This window comes from Malus sylvestris, chromosome 11 (assembly GCF_916048215.2).
Source record: "Malus sylvestris chromosome 11, drMalSylv7.2, whole genome shotgun sequence".
NCBI classification, from domain to species: Eukaryota; Viridiplantae; Streptophyta; class Magnoliopsida; order Rosales; family Rosaceae; genus Malus; species Malus sylvestris.
The window spans coordinates 30698818-30721412 of record NC_062270.1 but is presented as its reverse complement, the minus strand read 5'-3'; the positions used below and the strand labels follow the sequence as shown (position 1 = coordinate 30721412).

General features: G+C 39.3%; 3 protein-coding genes and 1 pseudogene across 3 annotated transcripts; 1 reads left to right on the top strand and 3 right to left on the bottom strand.

Moving 5' to 3' along the window:
* Nucleotides 1-5270: 5270 nt before the first annotated feature.
* LOC126590381 (uncharacterized) lies at nt 5271-7604 on the bottom strand. Its single transcript, XM_050255851.1, has 3 exons — nt 7362-7604; nt 6726-6789; nt 5271-5443 (listed from the first exon to the last, which is right to left on the bottom strand). The coding sequence occupies exons 1-3, from the start codon at nt 7602-7604 to the stop codon at nt 5271-5273; spliced, it is 480 nt and encodes a 159-aa protein (XP_050111808.1).
* A 4601-nt stretch (nt 7605-12205) lies between these two features.
* LOC126590380 (probable ADP-ribosylation factor GTPase-activating protein AGD9) lies at nt 12206-12779 on the bottom strand (annotated as a pseudogene).
* A 4717-nt stretch (nt 12780-17496) lies between these two features.
* On the top strand, nt 17497-19590 carry LOC126588179 (vacuolar protein sorting-associated protein 22 homolog 1-like). Its single transcript, XM_050253246.1, has 7 exons — nt 17497-17607; nt 17691-17801; nt 18040-18175; nt 18287-18441; nt 18924-19031; nt 19153-19242; nt 19356-19590. Exons 1-7 carry the CDS (start codon nt 17557-17559, stop codon nt 19473-19475), a joined length of 771 nt encoding a protein of 256 aa, XP_050109203.1. The 5' UTR covers nt 17497-17556; the 3' UTR covers nt 19476-19590.
* LOC126588178 (fatty acid desaturase 4, chloroplastic-like) lies at nt 19584-20976 on the bottom strand. Its single transcript, XM_050253245.1, has one exon. The coding sequence runs from the start codon at nt 20863-20865 to the stop codon at nt 19924-19926; it is 942 nt and encodes a 313-aa protein (XP_050109202.1). The 5' UTR covers nt 20866-20976; the 3' UTR covers nt 19584-19923.
* Nucleotides 20977-22595: the final 1619 nt, after the last annotated feature.

Below are 22595 nucleotides of genomic sequence, written 5' to 3'. Positions count from 1 at the left end.
AGGATAGAATACACCTAGGAATGTCTAGCAATCCAAGCTTGAATGGCAGGGCACGACTCCAATGGTCTCCTATCCTTCATTCCTTGCAAATCTGCGCACAAGTATGTATTTTCTGATGTTTTGGCTGTTATATGTGTGGTGCACGAAATTGTGGTGGATGGTGTGGTGATTTGATGGTAGAGGGTGGTGGTTTGAATTGTGGTAGAAAATATGTATTTATAGGGAGAAAAGGCACAACAAAAAGGGTTGAATTAGGACTCCAAATCAGCAAAGAACAAGGACAATTCTCATCAGATTCCAATGATGAAAAGGAGTAGGAAATTCGTCAGATTTCTAGGGGGAAGAAGGATCAGGTTATTTGCATTATTTCAGGGCTTCTAGAATCAGAGATTAGGCATTCTAATGTGATAAGGAGTCCCCCTTGCAGCTGGATTTAAGGCATGATAAGATTGGGATAGGATAAGATAAGATAAGGTTGGATAAGGTTTTGGATAATGTTTCTTCTTTTGAGCTGATTCCTTATCTTCTTTGTCTTGGATTTATTTCTTCACTCTTTTCAGCACATTCCTAGCCTCTTGAACTTCAAATTTGTCCATCCATCTTGCTCCACTCATAAGCTATCCATTTGGTGCCCAAAACTGCCTCAAAATGCTCCAAATTGCACTTTCTTGCCAACTTCGTCATATGGACCTACAAACACACGAAAATAGCTTAAAACACTATAAAAAACACAAACTAACTATGAAAATGCAAGAAAACAAGCTAACTAAGTCACATAAATATGCTCCTATCACTAGAATCTCGACGAAGTAAACTTAGTAAGGATTCAAATGGATTGTATGCTAACGGGTACTATCAAGGAATCAAAACCATTTCGGGTTTCCTAACTCAAAAAGGTTGGTAGAAATGATTAGATGGTAGTCGAATTGATCGGTAAGTCTCTGGTGGCACACAATTATCCATACATTAGCCTTGCTTTAGGGTCATCAACTTGTCTCAACTCGGGATTTTTCCTTGACAGGGAGGTTATTCGTTTAAGTCTAGGGGCGGTTGCCAAAACGATTTTCTCGAATGTCAATAAGTCACCTAGTCCGCCCAAAACTTAGGGAACCTAACACGTTTTCATAGTCGATGAGGTGGCAAAATTCAACATTTAGGCTCAAGAATCGAGAACGCTTGCATCATGCGTGTGATGAATGCAATATTGCCCAAACTTATGCTCTGATACCAAACTGACACACCCCAACTCGGAATGTCCACTAGGATTCCGAATCGAGTTGTGCTGGCCGACATCTAGAAGGTGATGAAGCCATAAAGTGTAGTGATATGGAAAAATGTGAATAAATTTAAACCTAAAAGTATCTAAGTATAAGAGTGCGTGTGAGCGGGAATAAACCTATTTCACACGTGATGTCAAAGCATAAGTACAATACAATAAGATAAGGTGAGAATTATACCATCGAAAGTAATCGTCTACATCAAGATTTGCCAAGAATCCTCACCGATATGAAAGCTCAGCTACTAAGACCTAAAGCAGCGAAAAAAACAAGGGTGAGTGGGCCTGAAAATGAAGTTTTATAAAAACCTTTATGAAAATATTGTAACCCCTCGTCATAAAACAAGTATAATTTCCAAAATATACTTACTACGTATAGTATAAAAATACTTACCGTAGCTTACAAAATCTCAAGAATTCATTACAGCACAATATCTCGTAACTACGGGCAGGATATCCAAAATCACAAAATCTCAACATTAATATAAGTAAAATCAGGTGCTCAAACAATCTATGCTAGCACACAAGTCGGAGTCACCTAATGCGACTTGTACGACTGAACTGATGCTCATCAATCTATACTAGCACATGAGTTGGAGTCACCTAATGCGACTTGTACGACAGGACTGGGTGGAATCATAATATATGCTCTAGTGCTACAATCACGTGAAGATTGGCGCTATTCGCGGTCACCTACGAGTTGGAGTTGCCTAATGTAACATGTACGACAGGATTGGCACCTACTTGGATCCAAGGCGAGCGTGCGGTGCGGAGGTGAACATACACGTGAAAGACTGGCCCTGGCCCTGGGTGAGGACTAAAACTAAAGTGCAGCAATGATGAGCAGACTACATAAATATAAGCATGCCACAGTGATTCGATAGTTCTAATCAACATACTAACATTCGTTGCCGTAGATATAATTATGGCATCAAAGATTATAAGCATACCTATGCATCCCGCAGGATGTAGCATATTTCATAAATTTCATCATTTCGCTAATTCTTATAAACTTTAGTCTAATCCAGGCGTACGTAAGAAATTCTTTTCAAATGCATAAATGGAAACTATCAATCATATATATATATATACTATAAAAAGGAAAAGACCCACTCACTTGAAGTCCACGCTACAACTTCCTAGCATGAATATCGAGGCATCACGAACGATCGTCGCCTAGAACAATATCAAATCACATCTCAGAATTCTTATCGATAAAACACATAACTTACATAAAACACATCTTTATGGACGTTATAGAATAGGGCTGGGTTCGGTTCTGAACGATTTGGTTTTTTGACATCTCCAACATAACATAAGAATTCCAACTATAAGCAAAGACGATGAAAATAAACATTTAAAGTTTAAGTCTTCCAAATTCCAAACTTAAAATAAACATCAAAGTTTAAGTCTTCCAAAGTCCAAACTTAAAATAAACATCAAAGTTTAAGTCTTCAAAAAGTCCAAATTTAAAATAAACATCACACAAGTCAAATAAACCTTCAAGGTTTCATCACTTCATGTCTTGCACAAATAAAATCTTCAAGTCCTCAAGCTCAAGCTCAACGCTTAGGCGGCCTAGGAGGCAACATAGCATCCTACCTTTGCTTTTATATAATCCTTCTATATAAAAGCAAAGGTAGGATGCACATGCAAAAGCTACGAAATTGTCTTTCAAAAACCTGTAAAGGCACACACAAACACATAGAAAGTGCAACAAACATAAATTTTAAGTCCCCTTAAATTTTCACACATGAATCGGTTACATTAAATATTGCACCATGGTGTTAGGAGTGCATGGAACAAAGATGGACCACCAAATTTTAATCCTTATTCAATCTCTGCAATATTATTGATGACCAAACTGAAGAAATTATAAATGTATACGTTTTGGGAGAGTTGCAGACTGGTTTTCATTAAATGGTGCACAAGGAAATTAGAAACTGCATAGTGGTTTTCATTAGATGGTGCATAAGGAAATTAGAAACTATATTCTAAAAACTTGTCCACTCATGCAGACTACACAACTAAGTTACCCTTTTGCCCAGTTTGCTCAGAGAATCACAGAAGGCAACCTGAAAAATCTTAAAAGCTAAACCCTTATACTACAACAGTACAACTGCTTATCAATCCAATTGCTCAATATCTGACACTCAAATTAAGCATGCTTCTGAAGGAAAAAAAAAGGCCGGTATATGTATAAACTTACAAATACAAAAGATGATGACAAGAACTCCTCTGTGATATCAAATGACTAGAGATGACACAAAGGAGTATATATCCAGTTATAGATAAGTTGTTGACAATTTTAAGTCCCAGATGGGTTCCTCTCAGACTCCAAGAACTATGAATAAAAATTAGGTTTTTAGGGTCATATTTTTGTGAGTAAATTGAAAGAGAAGGATTTGGTGATATAAAATTGACCATTTCAATTATTTTTTGGGGCATATTTTTGTGGGTTTTAGCTTGGTTTCATGGCCTTAGAGTGAAAGCTGCAAAGAAAACCCTAGAGTGAAAGTTGCAAAACCAAATCCAGCATACCCAAAACAAATTGCATAACTAAAATTTCTCACAAATTAATCAAACCTTAACTAATAGTGTTCAGAAATGAAGTTACCCAACCAAATCCAACATACCCAAAACAAATTGCAAAACCCATGAAATTGAAAAGCTACAGAACCCATGAAATTGAAAACAAAATCTGCAAAACACATCAAATTGAAAACAAAATATGTAGAACATGAGAGAAATTACCATGAGACTAACCTTGCAAAGGAAGGAAGTCGTGGGTAGAGACTCGAAATGGCAAGAGGAAGTCGCGGGTCATGGCCACGGGTCACTGGGAGCGAGACTAAGAGTGAGACGGCGACACTTGCGCGTCGACGGTGAGAAGTGAGATGAAGGAAGAAGAAGATGAAAAGGAAGAGCAGCGAAGTTGAAAGTGGGAATGAGAGGGTCTAGAGTACAGAGGAAACGAAATGGAAATGGATCGATGTTATTGTTTAGGGTTCCAGAATTCGGACTGAACGACGAACCAATATATGATTGAAGACTGAATCATTAATTTATACTTCAATTCGGTTTGGTTCGGTCTGATTTCCAAACCCCAAAAATCAAACCGAACTGAACTAGATTCGGTTTGGCTCGGTTTAACCTTTTTGGTTCGGTTTTTTTCTTTTGTTTTTTTTCAGCCTCAGTTCAATTTTCGATCCCATTTTTTTATGTTTTCGATTTTTCGAACCCACCCCTATTCTAGAATGATTTGAAACCCATTGACCAAAAGTCAACCGTTGGTTAAAAGAAGACGGTAGGGTCCACAACCCTACGTAACTTGATCTGGAAGATCCGCACCTTATATTTCCAATTCGTAGCTTTCCAAAAGTTTCAATAAGCTGCTAGAACAACATCCTAAAGTCCAACGGTCGGATCTCCACCAGTCGCTAAAATTTAGTGGCGGTCAACGTTTTATTTTATGAACTTACAAATCTAATTCGAGAAGATCCGTACGTCAAATTCCAATTTGTAAGTTTATATGGTCCACAAATATTACGTACTATAACGTATTAAAGTTTAGTAACAATCCAACCGTCGGATCGTCGATTGCTATAATATTCAAGTGGCGGCCCTTAACGGAAATATGACCAAAAAATAGAATTTCGTTAATCAGATGTCAAATATGGAATCGGGCCATGAAGGGCTTCCAAATCGGCAGATAGGATAAGGGCTTCTAAATCAAAATACGACACTGGGTTTCACGAGCTTGGGTAGCAGCAATGGTGTTTTTGAACTTGGGTCCAACATTGGACATGATCATATAAACAAGATCAATATCAGTGATTGGCAAACCAACGAGCACCAGACTGTCAGCAAGGGAGTTGATGTGATCCAGATAGTCAGCAATGGAAGAATTGCCACGCTTGGTTTAGAAGAAGGCGGTACGAAGTTGAATGATGCGACTTTGATTGTGGGAAGCATATCGGTGCTGCAAAGCAGCTCAGACATCATGAGCAGATTGGTGACAAGCAGTTGCAGAAAAAGCCTGGAGGTTAAGATACCCATTGATCCAAGAAAGAACCAACTGATCTTTCTGAATCCGATCCTCATAATCAGGATTGACAGTGGTGGTAAGTTTTCCAGCATCATCCTTGAGAAAAGAGGGATGACATTCTGAAGAACCATCAATAAAGTGCATCAGACGACGACTTTTGATAACGGTACAATCTGAGCAAGCCAGAGATGGTAGTTGATGGTATCAAGTTTGATAGTGATGACATGGGAAACATTGGGGAAGGTGGAAGGTTCAGCGGAAGAGGGAGTCTTGGTAGTGGCAGCCATTAGGAGACAGTAGAGAAGAGAGAAAAAAAAATTGGATGATTAGTCAAGGGCTCTGTTATACCATGATGAAATTGGGGTTTCACCATAAAACCAATTGACAATATGAGGAGTAGCCCAAAATCATATAAGCATATAAGCAAACCTTGTCCCTTACCGATGTGGGACAACTCTCAACAACTCTAACACAAGGGTTGGAGAGACAAAACAAGTAAACAAATTACTTGAATTACACTCACGAAATATTACAAAACACTCTCAAGGACGCACATTAGAAGCTATGACACTCTCACTTTCTAGAGACACATTCTAGACCACTCACACTCCTACAAGACTACTCTTACTTCTCACTCTCACTTGGTTGCCTACTTTCTTGATTTTCTCTCATACTTCATTACATTTTTAGTATGGCACTTCACCTATTTATAGGTGAGCTTAACCGACCTTTCTAAGTGCCCAACCAACTTGGGCTTTCATAATAATTATCCTTCTAGTTATTTCTACAAATAGCCCACCGACATGGGTTTTTGCTTCACACATTTGTTACAAGTTTCTAGAACTTTTAGCTTAATATGCATGCACCACCGACTAAACAACTTGTTAGAATTATCTAGCATTTTCTCAATATGCATGCACTAGGCTAGAGTTCTCTAGAATCTAGACACCAATCGGGCTGGTGTTGATCTTCAACACTCCCCCTCAACATCAGCTCATTATTTCCTCCATGCTAAGTTGATGACAGAGCTTTTTGAACTTGCCGGTACTCAAGCCTTTTGTAAGCAAGTCTGCAATTTGATCATATGTATTGATATGTCTCATCTCAATCTCTTCTTGCAAGACCTTCTCTCTAATGAAATGACAGTGTACCTCCACATGCTTAGTTCTCGCATAAAAGACTGGATTTTCCGCCAAGCAAATTGCCGATTGGTTACCATAGTACAATGGTATTGCATAATCTACTAATCGATGTAGATCACTCATCAACTGTACCAACCATGTATTCTCTTGAGCTGCCATTGTTGCTGCTTTATACTCTGCTTCTGTGATTGACAAAGACATTGTTGGTTGTTTTTTGCTGCACCACAAAACTTCTATAGAACCAATTCTAAAGACATACCCAGTGGTCGATCTCCTGCAAAATCTGTGTCACAATAGCCAACCAACTTACCGTCTCCACCTTCCTTATACAAGATACCATAGTCAATTGTACTCTTTACATATCTCAATATTTGTCGAACCATTTCTAGATGAGGCTTTTTTTTTTTATTTTGCATGTACCGACTCATCACACCAACTACATAATGTCAAGTCAAGTTAGAGTCAAGTATATCAGACTACCTACCAATTGTCGATACATTATTGCATTTTCCAAGTCTCTGCCTTCATGTGCACACATTTTGGCATTAGGTTCCATCGGTGTTGAGATTGGCTTGCATTCAAGCATCCTAAACTTCTGCAACAAGTCTTTTGCATCCTTTTGTTGACACAAAAATATCCCTTCTTATGTGCGGTCAACCTCTAATCCAAGAAAGTGCTTGAGTTGTCCAAGTTCTTTCATCTTGAACCGAATCGACAAATTCTCCTTTGTTCGACGAATTTCTACCTCATCGTCACCAATGATGATTAAGTCATCCAAGTACACTAGCACGATAGCTAACTTTCCTCCATTAGCTTTAACGAATAAGCTGGAATCTGCATGCATCGCTAAGTAACCACTTTGTGTTAGAAATTCTGCAATCTTACCGTATCACACCCTTGGTGCTTGTTTCAGACTGTAAAGTGTTTTACTCAACTTGCACACGTACTCGGGATGAGCTTTGCTTTCAAAGCCCATTTGCTGCATCATGTAGATTTCCCGATCTAACCCTACCTGCAAGAATGCATTTTTCACATCCATCTGGTACATGTTCCAATCTTTGTTAGCTGCAAGTGCAAGTAAGACTCGTACGGTCGTAAACTTTACCACTAGACTAAATATTTCATCATAGGACGACATTTTATCTTGTACACCCATTGCAGGATATGGGTTTCACATTCCTTGGATTTGGCACCAAATCACAAGTCTGATTCTGCTTAAGCGCAGTGATTTCTTCTTCCATAACTCTTACCTATTCAAAACTCTGTGATGCTTCTTCAAATGTCTCAGGTTTTTTTGCTGCTCTATCAACTTTTGCAGCATTGGCACATTTAGGATTTGGCTTTCGTATTCTTGTTGACTTCTTTAGTTGTGATCGTGGAGTTGATACTTCCACTTCACTAAGTCTAACTTCTCCTGGTTGTTGATACACACCATTTTGCCAAGGACTCTTAGGTACTTCTTGCTTGACATATTGTTCAGCAAGCAAATCTTCAGGCTCATCTGGACTTATTTGGATTTGAGCAGTTTGCTCCCTCATCTTCTGCTGCAGCTTATCTTCAAACTCTCTCAAGTCAAGCAATGCCTCATTTTCTGAGCACCACCAAGAAGGTGCTTCAGCATCCCATTCTTCTTCCAAAGCTGGAGACGTTATGGCATCCCAGTCATCTTCACTTTTCTTCTCTGAGTTGGCGATGTTACTATATGCAGGCTTTTTGAACTAGCAATTCTTCGCCATGTGGCCCTTTTTTTTCCACAATTGTAACATTTTCCCTCAAACTTTTTATTATTCTGGGACTGACCATGGTTGTAGTGATACGTTGAAGCTCCCCCTGGCCGAGAACTCCCCTATTTTCGATGACCTTTCTCCTTGTCACCATTTCTTTTAGATCCACCACCAGCACGCTACTTAAAGCTGCCTTTACTTTTGGTGTAGAGCACTTCCTCTTCACCTTTTAACGAGACCCCTCCCATTTGCTTTGCCAAAGCTTCTTGATCGGCAAGCAAATTCTGAAATTCAACAAGTCATGGTCGAGTGGGCCATCCTTGTACAACGGCAATGAAGCCTCGATATTCAGGTCTCAATTCATGGATAATTATTCTTTTTATCTTGGATTCTACAATTGTAGCACTAGGATCTAATTCAGAAATTTGATGGCAAATAGAATTTACCTTGTGGAAATACTAGGCAATCGTCAGGTCCATTTGGGCCACTGATAATAGCTCGTTCTTGAGAAGCTATAGTCTTATATTGTTCCTCTTTGAAAAGAGTGTAGCAAAGGTGTCCCACACTTCTTTTGGTGTTTTGGCTTTCCTTATGTGCTCCAACATGTCATCTTCAACTGTGGTTTTTAAGGCAAACATGGCCTTACCTGTCTTGATCTTCCATTTCCGCAAAGTGCGGCTGGTGTCTTCTTCCAGCTATGTAACTTCATTACTGCCGACGACATCCTAAAGATCTTGGCCTTGTAGGTGAGACTCCATGCATGTTGCCCATGTGTTGTAGTTTTTGTTGTTCAACTTCTTGATTCCTCCAACAACTTGAAGATCTCCCATCTTGTTGGCAAAACTTTGATAAGCAGAACAAGATTAGTCAACAATCTTGCGAAATAATAAACTTCTCATGATTCTCGGAAGCTTCACTAGAGACGGTCCCTGATCGTACCGCTTTGATACCAATTGTTAAGGAAAAATTAGAGTACACAACTTTGACATAAGTGTTGGGGAGACAAAATAAGTAAACAAATTACTTGTATTACACTTACAAAATATTACAACACACTCTCAATGACACACTTTATAAGTTATGACACTCTCATTTTCTAGAGACACACTCTAGACCACTCACACTCTTACAAGACTACTCTTACTTCTCACTCTCACTTGGTTGCCTACTTTCTTGATTTGCTCTCATACTTCGTTACATTTTTAGTATAGCACTTCACCTATTTATAGGTGAGCTTAACCGACCTTTCTAAGTGCCCAACTGACTTGGGCTTTCATAATAATTATCCTTCTAATTGTTTCTACAAATAGCCCACCAACATGGGCTTTTGCTTCACACATTTGTTACAAGCTTCTAGAACTTTTTAGCTTAATATGCATGCACATCCGACTAAACAACTTGCTATAATTATCTAACATTTTCTTAATATGCATGCACCAGCTATTGCTAGAGTACTCTAGAATCCAGACACCAATTGGGTTGGTGTTGATCTTCAACAAAACTAAGAAGAATCCTCATGCAAGTACAATGTATTTCCGTTAATCTTTCTAATGCCAATTGATTCCTTTCTGTTGGGGTTATTATGTTAATTGTGTTTTGGTCGTGATCCATGCAGGTTGTCTCGTGTTGGTTTGTCTATCTTGACACTCCTAGATATGGTTCTAGTCACTCGAGTAAATCTTACGACATATCAGATAAAATTGTGGTGCTTTGTGGCTCAGCTCTCGGTGATGCGATCAATCAATTCAAGTATGTACTCAATTCTTTATTCGCCACTTATCTATCTATTTCATATGCACCAACTCTTCCAATGGTATAATCCAATCTCTCTACTTCCAGTAGTATAATCGAAGAAAGAGCTTCGGAATGCACCGACTCTTCTTTCTCATAAGTTTATAAACCGAACCGACCACCCCCTCTATTGTTCCTAATTCTTCAAATACGAGCAAAGTCATGAGTAAACTCAAAGCTATATATTGTCAGATAAATTCCCCGAAGAAATATCATATCAAATATTTCTTGGTTTGCCCGTCAAATCTCTAAACATATGCAGCTTGGTGTGCAACTCATGGCGGCCTCTAGTTAGAAACCCTACCTTCATTTGCACACACTTCAGCCGGACAATCCAAACAAACCTACCCGACTTTCCCTTCCTATCGATGGCTTTAGCCAAGAGAGAGAACACCAGTAAAATATGTTCGCTCCCTAAATTCGCCATGGGCCTTGCGGGCATGCCGGGAATTTATTCAAACACGAGATTGGTGAGGTGCGGGCATACCACTACTAGATGGCGCTAGTAGACGGATTTTGAATGATTGAGGTTGCACCTGAGTTCGACTTCTGACCAAGAGATTGTGCCATTGAGTGGGAGTGACTCAAATCAAGGTTCTTTGTTTGCCTTAAAAATAAGGACTTTACTTATATGGAGAGGTAGAACAATATGTAAATGACAAAGGAAAGTGAATGACTAATATTGTAGATTGTTTGTAAATTAAATGACTGAAGATGAGTTGTACATGAAAACTACAAAGGAGATTGATATTGCAAGTGAGCAACAGAGCTAATAAACTAGATAAAAGAAGGCTTTTGGTGAAGGTTGATCCTGAAAAAGATGAAAGCTTGGTGCTGACTACAGCTTCGTGTGCAAATCTGGCTTGAGCAGAGTTTGTGTATTTGTTTGTTTGATTGAGTGTCCATAATCCTTGTGCTTGTGATCCTTTATATAGAGGTCTGGAAGAAACCCCCTGCTAAGACATTGCACTTGCCTGAAAAAAGCTTGGGCAACTTGCATTTCATTGCCAACTTGCATGTTGAAACAATATTAAAAGGGGAACTTGCATCTTCACCACATGTTTTTAGCACATGTCTCATCCACTTGTAATAAACTAACAATTAAAAGAAGCAAGTTGGCTTCTTTCATATTATCCTTATCCGAAAGCTCTCTCATCCACTTGCAATACATGCATGTATCTTGATTAAACAAAGGCTTGACAAACCCCCACCACCCAAACAAATGGGAAAAATAATATTATAGTGTCAAACCCCTCCACTTGTAGCCAAATATCTTTCCAAGTTAGTTTTCTTGCACATTAATCCTCCAAATGCCATATTTTACCCAAAATTGCCCAAAGAAGTAAAAATGGGTATATTTTGGGTGCAAACAGTAGCCCCCCAAGTTTTACAAATTTGAGCAAAGTTTGTGAAACTTACGACTCCAATGCTGCCAGGATTGATGTCGAAGGAAGAGGCACGTCTACCTTTTCGGTCCTTCTGTCGTTGATAAACTTTGGCAATTTTGGGTAATACTAGCATTGGAAAACTAACATAGGAGCAACCTCACTAGTTACATGGATAATAAACTGGCATTGGAAAGAATGTTTCTGTTTGGCTTGTATTCCTTCTTGTGGATACCAAAAAACATGGGAGCAACCTCACTGTTTACATGGATAATAAACTGGACAAATGCCCGAAGTTGGGCAAACTAGAAAACATAGAAAAAGATGGAGAAAAGAGAAACTTGGGCAACTATCCTTTTTATTCTTCTTTTTCTTTTTGCCTCTTTTCATATATAATATAATATATACACACACACATATATATACACACACACATATATATATATATATATATAAACCCATTCGGGCAAAGTGCCCTGATTCTTTTTCTTAACTCTTTTTCTGTAATAATATATATATATATATATATATATATATATATATATATATATATATATATATAGAGTAAGTACTTGTCTCCTTTCAAGTTGTATAATATAGATATATAGAGAGCCCTTTCGGGCAAAATGGAAGAAAGAGAGAGACAAGGAGACAAGGAGAAAGAAAAAGAAAGAGAGAGAAATAAATAAAGGGGGGGAGAAAGAGAGAGGTGCCCTTTCGGGCAAGAAAGGGACAAGAAAATAAAAAAAATAAAAAAGAAAGCCAAACCCCTTTTACAATCCCTCCACATGATGTCGGTAGGTGAGCTCTTTAACAAATGGAGGCATAGCATATCAACATCACATGACTCTGTCCTGAAGATCCTTCATTAAATTGGACGCCAAGGAACTAAGCTTATTCCCAATCTTCCCAGTGATATTCATTAAGAAAGAGATATCATGTTGTGCCTGGAAGGACAGTCGGTTGATTAGGTCACTTGCAGTAAGAGATCAATGGCTGAATTATTTCCCCTGACAACAAATAGATCAACAACGGAGGTGGCTTGCAGAACCCAAGAACTTCTTCAAGGAATTTTTTAGCATCAACATTAGCATATCTACTTTGGTCAAATGGTGAGGAAGAGATAGATTTTGCAATTGTGAATTTCTTCCTTGCTCCTGAATTTGAACTTTTTGAGGTATTTAAATTAGTTCTCTTGGGAAAGTCACTGTCTATTCCAAAATTCAAATTGAGATGCAAATGATGATCCAGCTGCTGAAGTACTGTTGGTTGAGAAAGGTACTGGCACTGGGACACTTGGATTTCCGGTTCCTGATCATATAGGTTTTCATTTGTCTGTGCAGTAAGTTTGCAAGCACCAAGTCCCCTAGTCTTCACAATTTTCTTGTGCACAATCGTTTCCCCGAAACTCATCGTTCTCAGCTGCTTAAGAGTTCACGAGTCTCAATTTGTAGATCTAACAAAGCTTGATATGAACGCCGAGACTGCAATGAACAGCCAAATCAATCGATGCAGAGAAAGATCCCATATGTAACTGATGCCCAAGTCTGGTTCTTTGCATTATAATGGAAACACATCTTGTTTTCTGACTTTACCTCTCAACCCAGGTTGGGCATTTGGGTGAGCTACAAAAGTAAATTTCTGCACACCTCATCCAACTAGTGGTGAGTTGAAGATGACGGTTGAAGTGTAGTGGCTGGCTTTGAAGCTGCAGCTGCTATGTTAGCTGCATGTTAGGAGGTAACGATAGGCGGCTGTGAGCTGCTGGTTGGATGCTGTAAGTTGCAGCCAATGAAGCCAATGGGAGAACAGAAGCAGATGGACTGCCTTCTAGCATTTGCAAATTGTTTTGTCTTGTGAGAGTATAATTCAAAACTTGTAAATCTGATGCAAATCCTTCCCAACCAGCCAAGACATAAAGGAACTTGAGATCAAATGCGCAAGCAGCCATAACATTTTTTTTATATTTTAAAGTAAGCCAATCTTGTTGCGGGAAGGTCCTTGCTCACTTTGAGATGATTTTTCTTTCTGAGGATTGGTCATCATCTCTTGCATCCTTCTCCATATTCTGACCAAGATTACTTCACGATAACTGGGAAAATTAGATATCATGACTGCATGTTGTGGTAACCCATGGTGAAGTTTTGAGGGATCGAGATGGCTTATGTCTCGTTCCACCGTTTTAAACACATCAAGTAGTACAAAGTGAGGAGAATGGGCAGCAAAGTCAGATGCTCTTGTTGCGGTTGCTGTTGTAGTTGTTAGTATATCAACAATCTTCTGCTTTTCAGGGTCTATTTCAGTCGGGGATGGATCTGCTGAAGCTTCCATTGATTCACGAATGAAGAGTTTATTGCAAACGCACTACCCGCAGAGAAACTGAGTCCTGATCCACGAATGAAGCTCAGACAATGGCATTTGGAGGGGGATGACCAGCAGTTATCAAGGGACCATAACAAAAAGGGTGTGCAGGAAGCAGAGCAACAAGCGCAGTATGTAACAAGAACACTTCATGTTTGCCAGATCGAATGTGGGGCCCCACATTTGATTGACAATATCTAAATCAATTGTAGTGGAGAAGATGTCCTGCTCCTCAGGCAAAATTGTAGTTCCGTTGAGCCACAGCAACATAATTTTCTGTCATCTTCCTCCAGCTTTCGAATTTCACATTTAGATGCAGCTCAATTTTTCTATTTTCTTACCCATGAAAACTAGTCTCCAGTGATTAATAGTAGCCATATCAAAAGCTCTTATTGTGGCCTCCAATGGTAGTTGTCGAAGTAGCTCGACCTTTGGTTATAGGAGCTGGTGAGAGTTAGGGAGACATGCAGAGTCTGTTGGTGGTGAGCAGGGAAGACGTCATTCCCGTCAGGCATGATTATGGTTCCAGCGGGCACCATCAGTCGGGCAAGATAGCCCCATGCTTTCTTGCAATAGCCATTGAGAAACAGATGACATGCTTTTCAGTAGAAAAGCCATAGTTTCGGCTTTTTATGAAACTCCTCATTCTATGAATTTAGGTACAGCCGCTGGATGGTTTTCTAATTTCAACTTTTTGGGTTCGGGCTAAATACATCCATTGGATAAGAGAAAAGTGGAAAGAAAGGTAAAAATGGCTACTCACAAACTGCCCAACTTTTTATATTTTCTGTAAAGCTCCCCAGCAAGAAAACAAAAAGGGAAAGAAAGCAAGAAAGAAAAACAAAAGCAAGAAAACAAAGTGTTTTGTGGTTTTTGGAATTTTTAATTTTTATATCTTTTCTTTGTGTTTTTCAAAACTATAATATAATAGATATATATATATATATATATATATATATATATATGACAAGCCCACTCGGGCAAAGTATTTTATAAAACATAATATGTATATCATATAGCACACAATCGGGCAAACTAGAAAGCAGCGGGACAAGAGACAGGAAGAAAGAGAAAAGAAAAAGGGAAGAGGAAAAGAAAGAGAAAAGAAGAAAAGAACTGAGTGAAAATGCACAGAAGGATAACATAAGAGATAGCCATTCGAGCAAGTTGGGTGAAGCCCTTTGGCTGCCCAGATGTTATTTTTCTCTTAACACTCAAATCTTTTTCTCTTTTTAAAATTGAGTGTAGAGAGATCGAATTCACCATCTAAATTGGCCATGCTATGTAGCTTGGGAACCATAGGAGGTGGCCATTCATGTTTGATCCCGAGCTTTGCCCTCCTTGAGATCTCGATATGGATAACATGCTTGTGTTGGCGGTGAGGAGTGTATGAGCTTTTTTCTTCTTCTTCGGGCTCCACATGAGGTGTGAGTTCAAGCCCCCCGAGCGTTGGTGTTTTGACTGGGAAGCAATCGTAGTTTGGAACCCTAGTGTTGGAAAGTTCGTGGTTTTGCCGAGGCCTAGCGTTACCCTAACCAGGCTGAATTCGACTAAACGTGTAGCAAGTTATGCCTTTGCCTATGACTCGTGTGACAATGACTACAAAGTTTTGAGAACTATAAGTCATTTTAGTGGACCTACCGACTTAAGGTTTGGTCGTTAGCCAATTCCTCCTGGAGAAGTGTCAGTTTCATCAAAGGTTTTGTTTTGTTCCACGAACCTGCTTTCGTCAATGGCGCGTTCCATTGGACTCAGCGTTATCTGAAGAATAGGGCGAATCGCATTATGTCATTTGACATGGTCAATGAATCATTTAGGGAGATAACTGTGGATGCAAATTTCTTACTCCTTGATATGAGACAAAATTGCACCTACAAAACAAAAAACACATTTGGTCTAGGCCAAGAGCCTCACTCGCCTACGATGAATGGGGGCTTTGGCCGAAGAACCTCTTATGCCAAAATTAGAATTTTGAACCTCTTATGCCAAAATTAGAATTTTGAGATAAAAGTATTTGGGGAATTTTTTAGTGTTTAGCAAGAGTCAAGACCTAGGTTTTTAGAGGAAATAAGGTTGAATATATAGTGCATGGCCGGTACCTTTCGGAGAGAAGGTGACCGGCCTTTTGTGTATTTTTTTGGGTGTAATTAGTGGTTTAATTGGCCATTAATAGATTAATTAGATAATAAATTCATTAATTAGCCTATTAACATAATATAAAAGAAATATTTTGGGGGTTACCTTATGGAGATGATTTGATGAGGATGGTTGAAATAGGTTTAAAAATAAATACCTATTTGGGCACTTTTGACTTGATTGTGGGATGTTTGTCCACTGCTCGCACGTAGGAATTTTGATGCTTCTCAAGGGTAATTTTGTCATTTTTTGCCCAAAAATCCACGTGTCGCCTCTTGATTATTTTTGGCTCCACAATAATGATTCCCCAAGTTTGTTTGACAAAAGAAGTTCTCTACCATTTCTTGAGCTATGGGGAGAACCTTGCGTTCTTTGTAGTCGAATCTGTAAGGCAAAACGGATATGATTATCACATGTGGGTGATGACAGAGCATGGCGTGGTGGAATCGTGGACAAAATCGTTCACTGTTTGCCTGCAGAACATGATACAGAAGCCATTTATTTCTAGTAAGTGTGGTGAACTAGTGCTCAAGATGGTCGACGGCCGGGTAATACTGGTCGACCCTCAGACCGAGGAAGCTAAAGATTTTAGAAAGGATGGATGTGAGTACTATTTCATGGATTCTTATATAGAGAGTCTCGTCATACTTGACCACCCGAATGCAATTTCTTACCGAGGATCAAGCAAGAAGTAAGCTTATAGCAATGTGCCTTCAAATGCATATTTACAACATGCAGTGCTGAAATTTATTTAGTTTTCAGTCGTGGATTGAATTCCCCGTTTTCATGGACTTACGCTTTTAATTGGTGTCACCAAAGTTTACTATGACATGTTGGTTTGCTTCTTTACGCATTCATATGTTAGTTTGCTTCGCGCATTCATATGTGACATTCACACTATATTTCACAATAAGAATAATACTTAATTTTACTCATACAGATGATTTAGTTTGCGAACTAATTTTTGTACACCTATTTACTCTTTAAACTATTTATCTATGCCTTTTTAACTCTCATTTCATGTACTAGAGTGTACGTGTGGGGTAAAAAATTTGTGTAAATCACTTTCCTTTCTTCAAGTGTATCGACATTTGTAACTTAAGTTGAAATTGTTAGTTTTTTTAAAATAAAGGCCAAACCATTTCTAAACTGTCATATAAAAGGCTCTTAACAACTTCTTTCTTACTCTCTAGATTTTAAAGTTTCTGCAAATCCGCAATAGCCCACTAATTAGGAGGTGGATTGTTTGCCCTCCCATTTCCATACTCTTCTCATTCCTTTCTGTTTGTGTGGTCACAGTTAAGTCACGTCAACATTTTATATTGATTTTTTTATAAAAATAATAAAACAAAAAGTAATAGAAATATAAAATGTTGACATGATTTAATCATGACTACACAAGGGATGGGAAGAGTATGGAAATGGGAGGGCACCTCCCGTTAATTATGCTCAATCGACGGAAAAAAATCATAAAAAATAGAATGGAATATATCAGAGCCAGGTTTCGATCCTGGGACCTGTGGGTTATGGGCCCACCACGCTTCCGCTGCGCCACTCTGATCAGTGAGAATTTTACTCCCAACAATATATTTAAACAAATTTAAGTTTACTAAGTTATTAGTCTTCAGTTGGCTTTCCGTACTACTTTCCTCTTCTCAACTCCACCGAAGCGGGTCGCGGAAGAAGAAGAACCATGAGGAGGAGACCTGGAATCGGCGGCTTGCAGATCGCCGCCGCCGCTAGGGTTTGTGATTTTTCTTCTTCTTCGCCTTTGATTGCCGCCACTTGTTACCGAGTTCAATTATCCAATCCTTGCTTTTCTTGCAGGACCAATATCGTCAGCTGGGGGAGAATGTTGCCAAGATCAGAACCGATCTCATGAAGGAGCAGCTCACCACTTTCCGAACCCAATTGGAAGATTTCGCTCGAAAGCACAAGGTCCCATTTTTCTCCTCAATCAATCACTTTCATTACCAAATTATGTCAAAATTTTTATGTTGTATTCGATTTACATTGGCCGTTTGGCAAGTGCTGGATTGCCCTGGCAGATAGGCCTTCTTTTTGATCCATTGCGTCTCGGGTTCAAACCCTCTCCCCTCTCCTTAGTGTAGCTTAGAGTAGTAATATCGCTTCATGATAAATAATTTATATTGACTGTTTGATATGGATGGTGCAGAATGACATTCGAAAGAACCCAGCTTTCAGATCACAATTTCATAACATGTGCACCAAGGTAGGAGTAGATCCATTGGCATCCAATAAGGGTTTCTGGGCCGAGCTTTTGGGGATTGGTGATTTCTACTATGAACTTGGTTGGTACCCATCTTCTTAATCTCCTTGTATATCTTTGATTGGGTGTGAATTGTTATGGTTGTTTCGGATATGTATGTGTGTTCTAAAAGGGAGCGGATTTGGTTAGACAGGGGTGCAAATTGTTGACATTTGCTTGGCAACAAGACCCCACAATGGTGGTTTGATCAACCTGCAAGAACTTTGCGGTCTGCTTCGTCAGAGGCGGAAGAGTGATCGCGAAGCTGTTTCCGAGGATGATTGCCTCCGTGCTATAAGCAAGCTCAAGGTAATGTGGCTTAGCTTGTCCTTGCATAACGTAGGGGATTAAGTTTTGTTGCCAGGGTTGTTGACAGTAGCAATTGTTCGAGTATAATCTCATTTTAAGGAAGAGTTAGCTTTAAGTTTGTTACTGCGGCTGTAAGTAATCGGTGGTGTTGTTTAGTCAGAATTGGTTTGTTGTGAGATTAGGTACATTTAGCAGTACGATACTGATAGCTATGTGATACCCTTTCCTCTGTATCGCAATTCATTCAGTACATGTCAAAGTTTACAATTCCTTCTTTCTAATAGGAAATAGAATTTTTGACCTTGAGATATTCAAACTCTGTATTTCATGATCTGTTATCACGCTATCGACTCTTAAGAACTTCATGTACTTTCTCTTAAGCAGTTCATCGTATCATATCCCTGCAGTAGGCAGCACCATACTAGCATGATTATAGCTTAGTGATGCATTGCATTGCACTCACATCTGTTACTTGATTCCAGGTATTGGGTAATGGTTATGAGGTCATTTCTATTGGAAAGAGAAAGCTCGTTCGTTCCGTTCCAACTGAGTTGAACAAAGATCATAATGAAATTCTAGAGCTAGCCCAGGTTCCAATTTTTGTTTTATCGTCCTCCGAACTACACCTGGAATAACAGTTTCAATAATCTTAATTTTCTTTTTATCGTCTATATTGATATTTGCGGTTATGTTCTGCTTCTGTTCTCTTAGGCTAAAGGCTTTGTGACTGTTGTTGAGGTGGAGAGATGGCTATCTTGGACCACTGGCCGTGCAATCGATGCCTTTGACACTTTATTAGATGTAAGTTGATGACATTTACTAATCGACTCATTTAGGATCCTCTCTTTCCCCTTAGTCTATTTTAAATGTATAGTAGGATTCCCTTGGCTTAATAAAACCATTGATTTTCTCAGGAGGGTCTTGCAATGATTGATGATGGTCACAAAGATGGTGTCCGCCGATACTGGTTTCCCTGTGTATCCTCCATCTCCACTCCAGTAGGAGCCGACGGTTACGGAAGTTCGAAGGGTTAAATGTGCATACCCAAAGATTGCTTATTTCTTTATTTTTCCGTTTGTAAACTAGTTGGTTCAACAGTGCTGCTGGACAATGTATTTCATCGTATAAAGTAGACGTTTGCGTTTGAAAGTGTTTTCTTGGTACATGAATATTGAACTAGATGAAGCCGATACAATAGCTGGTGATCATATACACAGACATCACCTAATCTTTTGAAAGAAATACTGCAGTGAGTAAATAATACTGTGAACCGATGAATGGTGGGTAATCGATTCAGGGAAGGATTTCCGCACTCCCCTATTCACCTCCAACACACCTTTGTTTAGTTCCGTCCGTTGTTTCTTCCTTGATTTATTCAATGCAATGGCTAGAGAAAACAGAGGCGAGTTGGACGTAAAAATGTGAGTGCGGAAATCACCCATTTAATTAAAATCCCCAAAAGAATGTAAAGGAAAAAAAGGTTCATTGGCCTTGAAGTTGTGAAGCAGTCTCAGTTTCTTCAATCCATTCAGAGCTAGGTTCACTCCAAGACCTGGGTCTTAACCCTAACTTAAAAAATAAGACCATCTCCAATGCCTCGAAAACCTTCTGCTGGTCCAAAAGCTCATTCCAAACCCCACTCACAATGCAGTAATTGTTGTTGTAAGGCTGCCGGTGGTGTGCCGCGTGTTGCGGCCGCGAAACCAAGACGCCTAAATCTTGCAAGGCCACCACAACTGGCGGCAGGCGGCTCTTGGTGCCGTGTGCCCAGGCATGAAACTGTTGGCTAAACATAATGGAGCCAGAGCACACTGCAACAAATCCATTAACTACTGGATCATCACACACAAGGTCTATAGGAAGCACAAAGAAAGTCACCACACGAGCTAGGGCATGTAAGTTGTTGGAAAATTGGCGCCTAGTGATCGTCCAAGGCCACTTGTGATGGCCTTGGAACGCTTCAATCTGGGGACCAAAAATTGGAGTCGAGGCCCCACCATAATTGTCAATGCCCCAATGGTACACTCCGGACCCGAGGTCTGCCAGCACATACCCAACCAAGCCTGCCAAAATGGGCTCGAGCCATATGTGTGAATCAGCTGCACAAGTTACGGACTTGGCTAGAGAAACTAGGACTGTTGTGCACCCACTAGCCACCCATGCACGGTGAGACCATGTCGATAGCAAACTTGGGTCATTGGGTTGAGGAGGACGGATGGTGGTGTCCGTGAGTAGGGCGGGTGAGGGCGAGTGTGAGGGCTCTAGCAGTTGCAGTGGTGGTTTGAGGACTAGCTTTTCAGCGGCGGGGTTCACCTTGGTGGTGGCGGCGGAGCAATGCACTCTAGTGCGGCGGATTGGAGAGTGGGATGTGTGGAGTTGGTTTATGGAACTTGGGAAGAACTTGGTTTGGGTTAAGATAGCCATTGGAGGGTGCTAATGAGAAACGGTATAAGGGGCTAACTGGAGGCAATATATGTATATTTGTCAAGTTTGGAGGAGTGGTTGGGAACGAAGTAGGTGGTTCTTGTGGTGGTGAGCAGCTGAGGAGAGATGTTGTGGTAGGCATAGGGTAGCGTGGGGTTATCAACTCCTCAACCTCCTTGTTGTGAATGAATTTGTCACAAATAATGTTCTTTTGGACTTAAAATGTCACCCTCCCCAATATAAACAACTCAAATATTAATCTCATGATGTCCTTTTTATTTTTTTTAATACATATATAGAATGTATCTCACCACACATTGATGATAGACTAATTTTATTTCTTATACAGTCCCAGTACCACATGAAATGGTAGCGTACTTGTGGCCCTGAAGGCAAACAGTACATTGATGTAGAGTTTGTGACCTAAGGAATGCATCTCGTGGGAGTTTGGATTTGGGTTGGGGGTTCCAAACCCTTGCTTGCGTTCCATTAGACCAACCCCTTGAGGTTTCTTTTATCATTTTAATCTTCATGCACTCAAACATGTTATACTATTAAGATTTAATTTGTATTTCTATAGAAATAAAAAGCTATTAATTTAAATGGTGTATTTAAATGCGAAAGTTCAATTAACTTGTAGCTCAAGTAATTAAAAACCCGAGGTATTGGCAGCTTGGAAATACCTCATTAACAAGAGAGCATCATTATCTTCTTATTAATGGTGATCAAATTGAAAACTCATGTCATGCTTCTCACACAGCTCGAGCTACCTTTGACATATGACAGATTACAGATTACAGACGTGGAATCATCTAAGCCGTTGGATTGGTTTGACTGAAGGGACGAGTGCGAAGGAAGTAAAACCCAGTCCTTTGAATTGTGCGGTGGCTCATGAGTGTGTGGAGTTGATTAGTAAGGTTTGAGATGTGGTGGTGCAATCCTTCATTTCTCCTTGAGAAAGCTTCTTGTAAATTATAGGACTCAAAGTAATGATAATAGCACACTTGCCTCAGCTGTTGACGAATATCAGTCCTCCAGCATCAACCTAATTTTAAACAATTAGATCTTTTTAATCGTATCACTTCTCAATGAAAAATCACTATCGCTTCTCGTAAAAAATAAAGAACAAAGATGGCATTTTAATTGCGTGGTGGCTCATAACTCTCACCTCATAAGCAAAGGATTGGAGATGTGGTGGTGGTCCTTTTCTCTTCGTTGAGAAGCTTCTTGCAAATTAAAGGATTGCAAGTAAATGATAAGGACACACTTGGCATGCAGTTGATGTCGGATATTCGTTTCCTCAAAAGCATCTACAACTAGCATGATTCTCCAATTAGATCACCATTTATACGGCATCGTTCAAATGAAAATTCATGTCAATATATACTAATTGCTCATCAATTTTAGAATTAAAAAGAATTAATTGCTCATCATTTAGAATTAAAAAGAATTAGAGCATTTGGTTCTTGAATTTTGGCAATTGAAGCTTTGATCATTAAACTAAAAATTCAAATCTTCTTGTTAGAAAATGCGATATGAGACAGGTGCTCATGTGGCTTTCTAGGATTCACAAAATGAAAATACTATTATAAATTTCATCCAAGATTCCAAAATAAAAAAGTTTAAAAGGCAAAACAATTGATGAAAATTCTAAAAGAGTTATAGTTCATTTGAGTAGCATAATTATAAATTCATCCTAAATAAGAGTTTAAAAGGTAAAACATGGATGA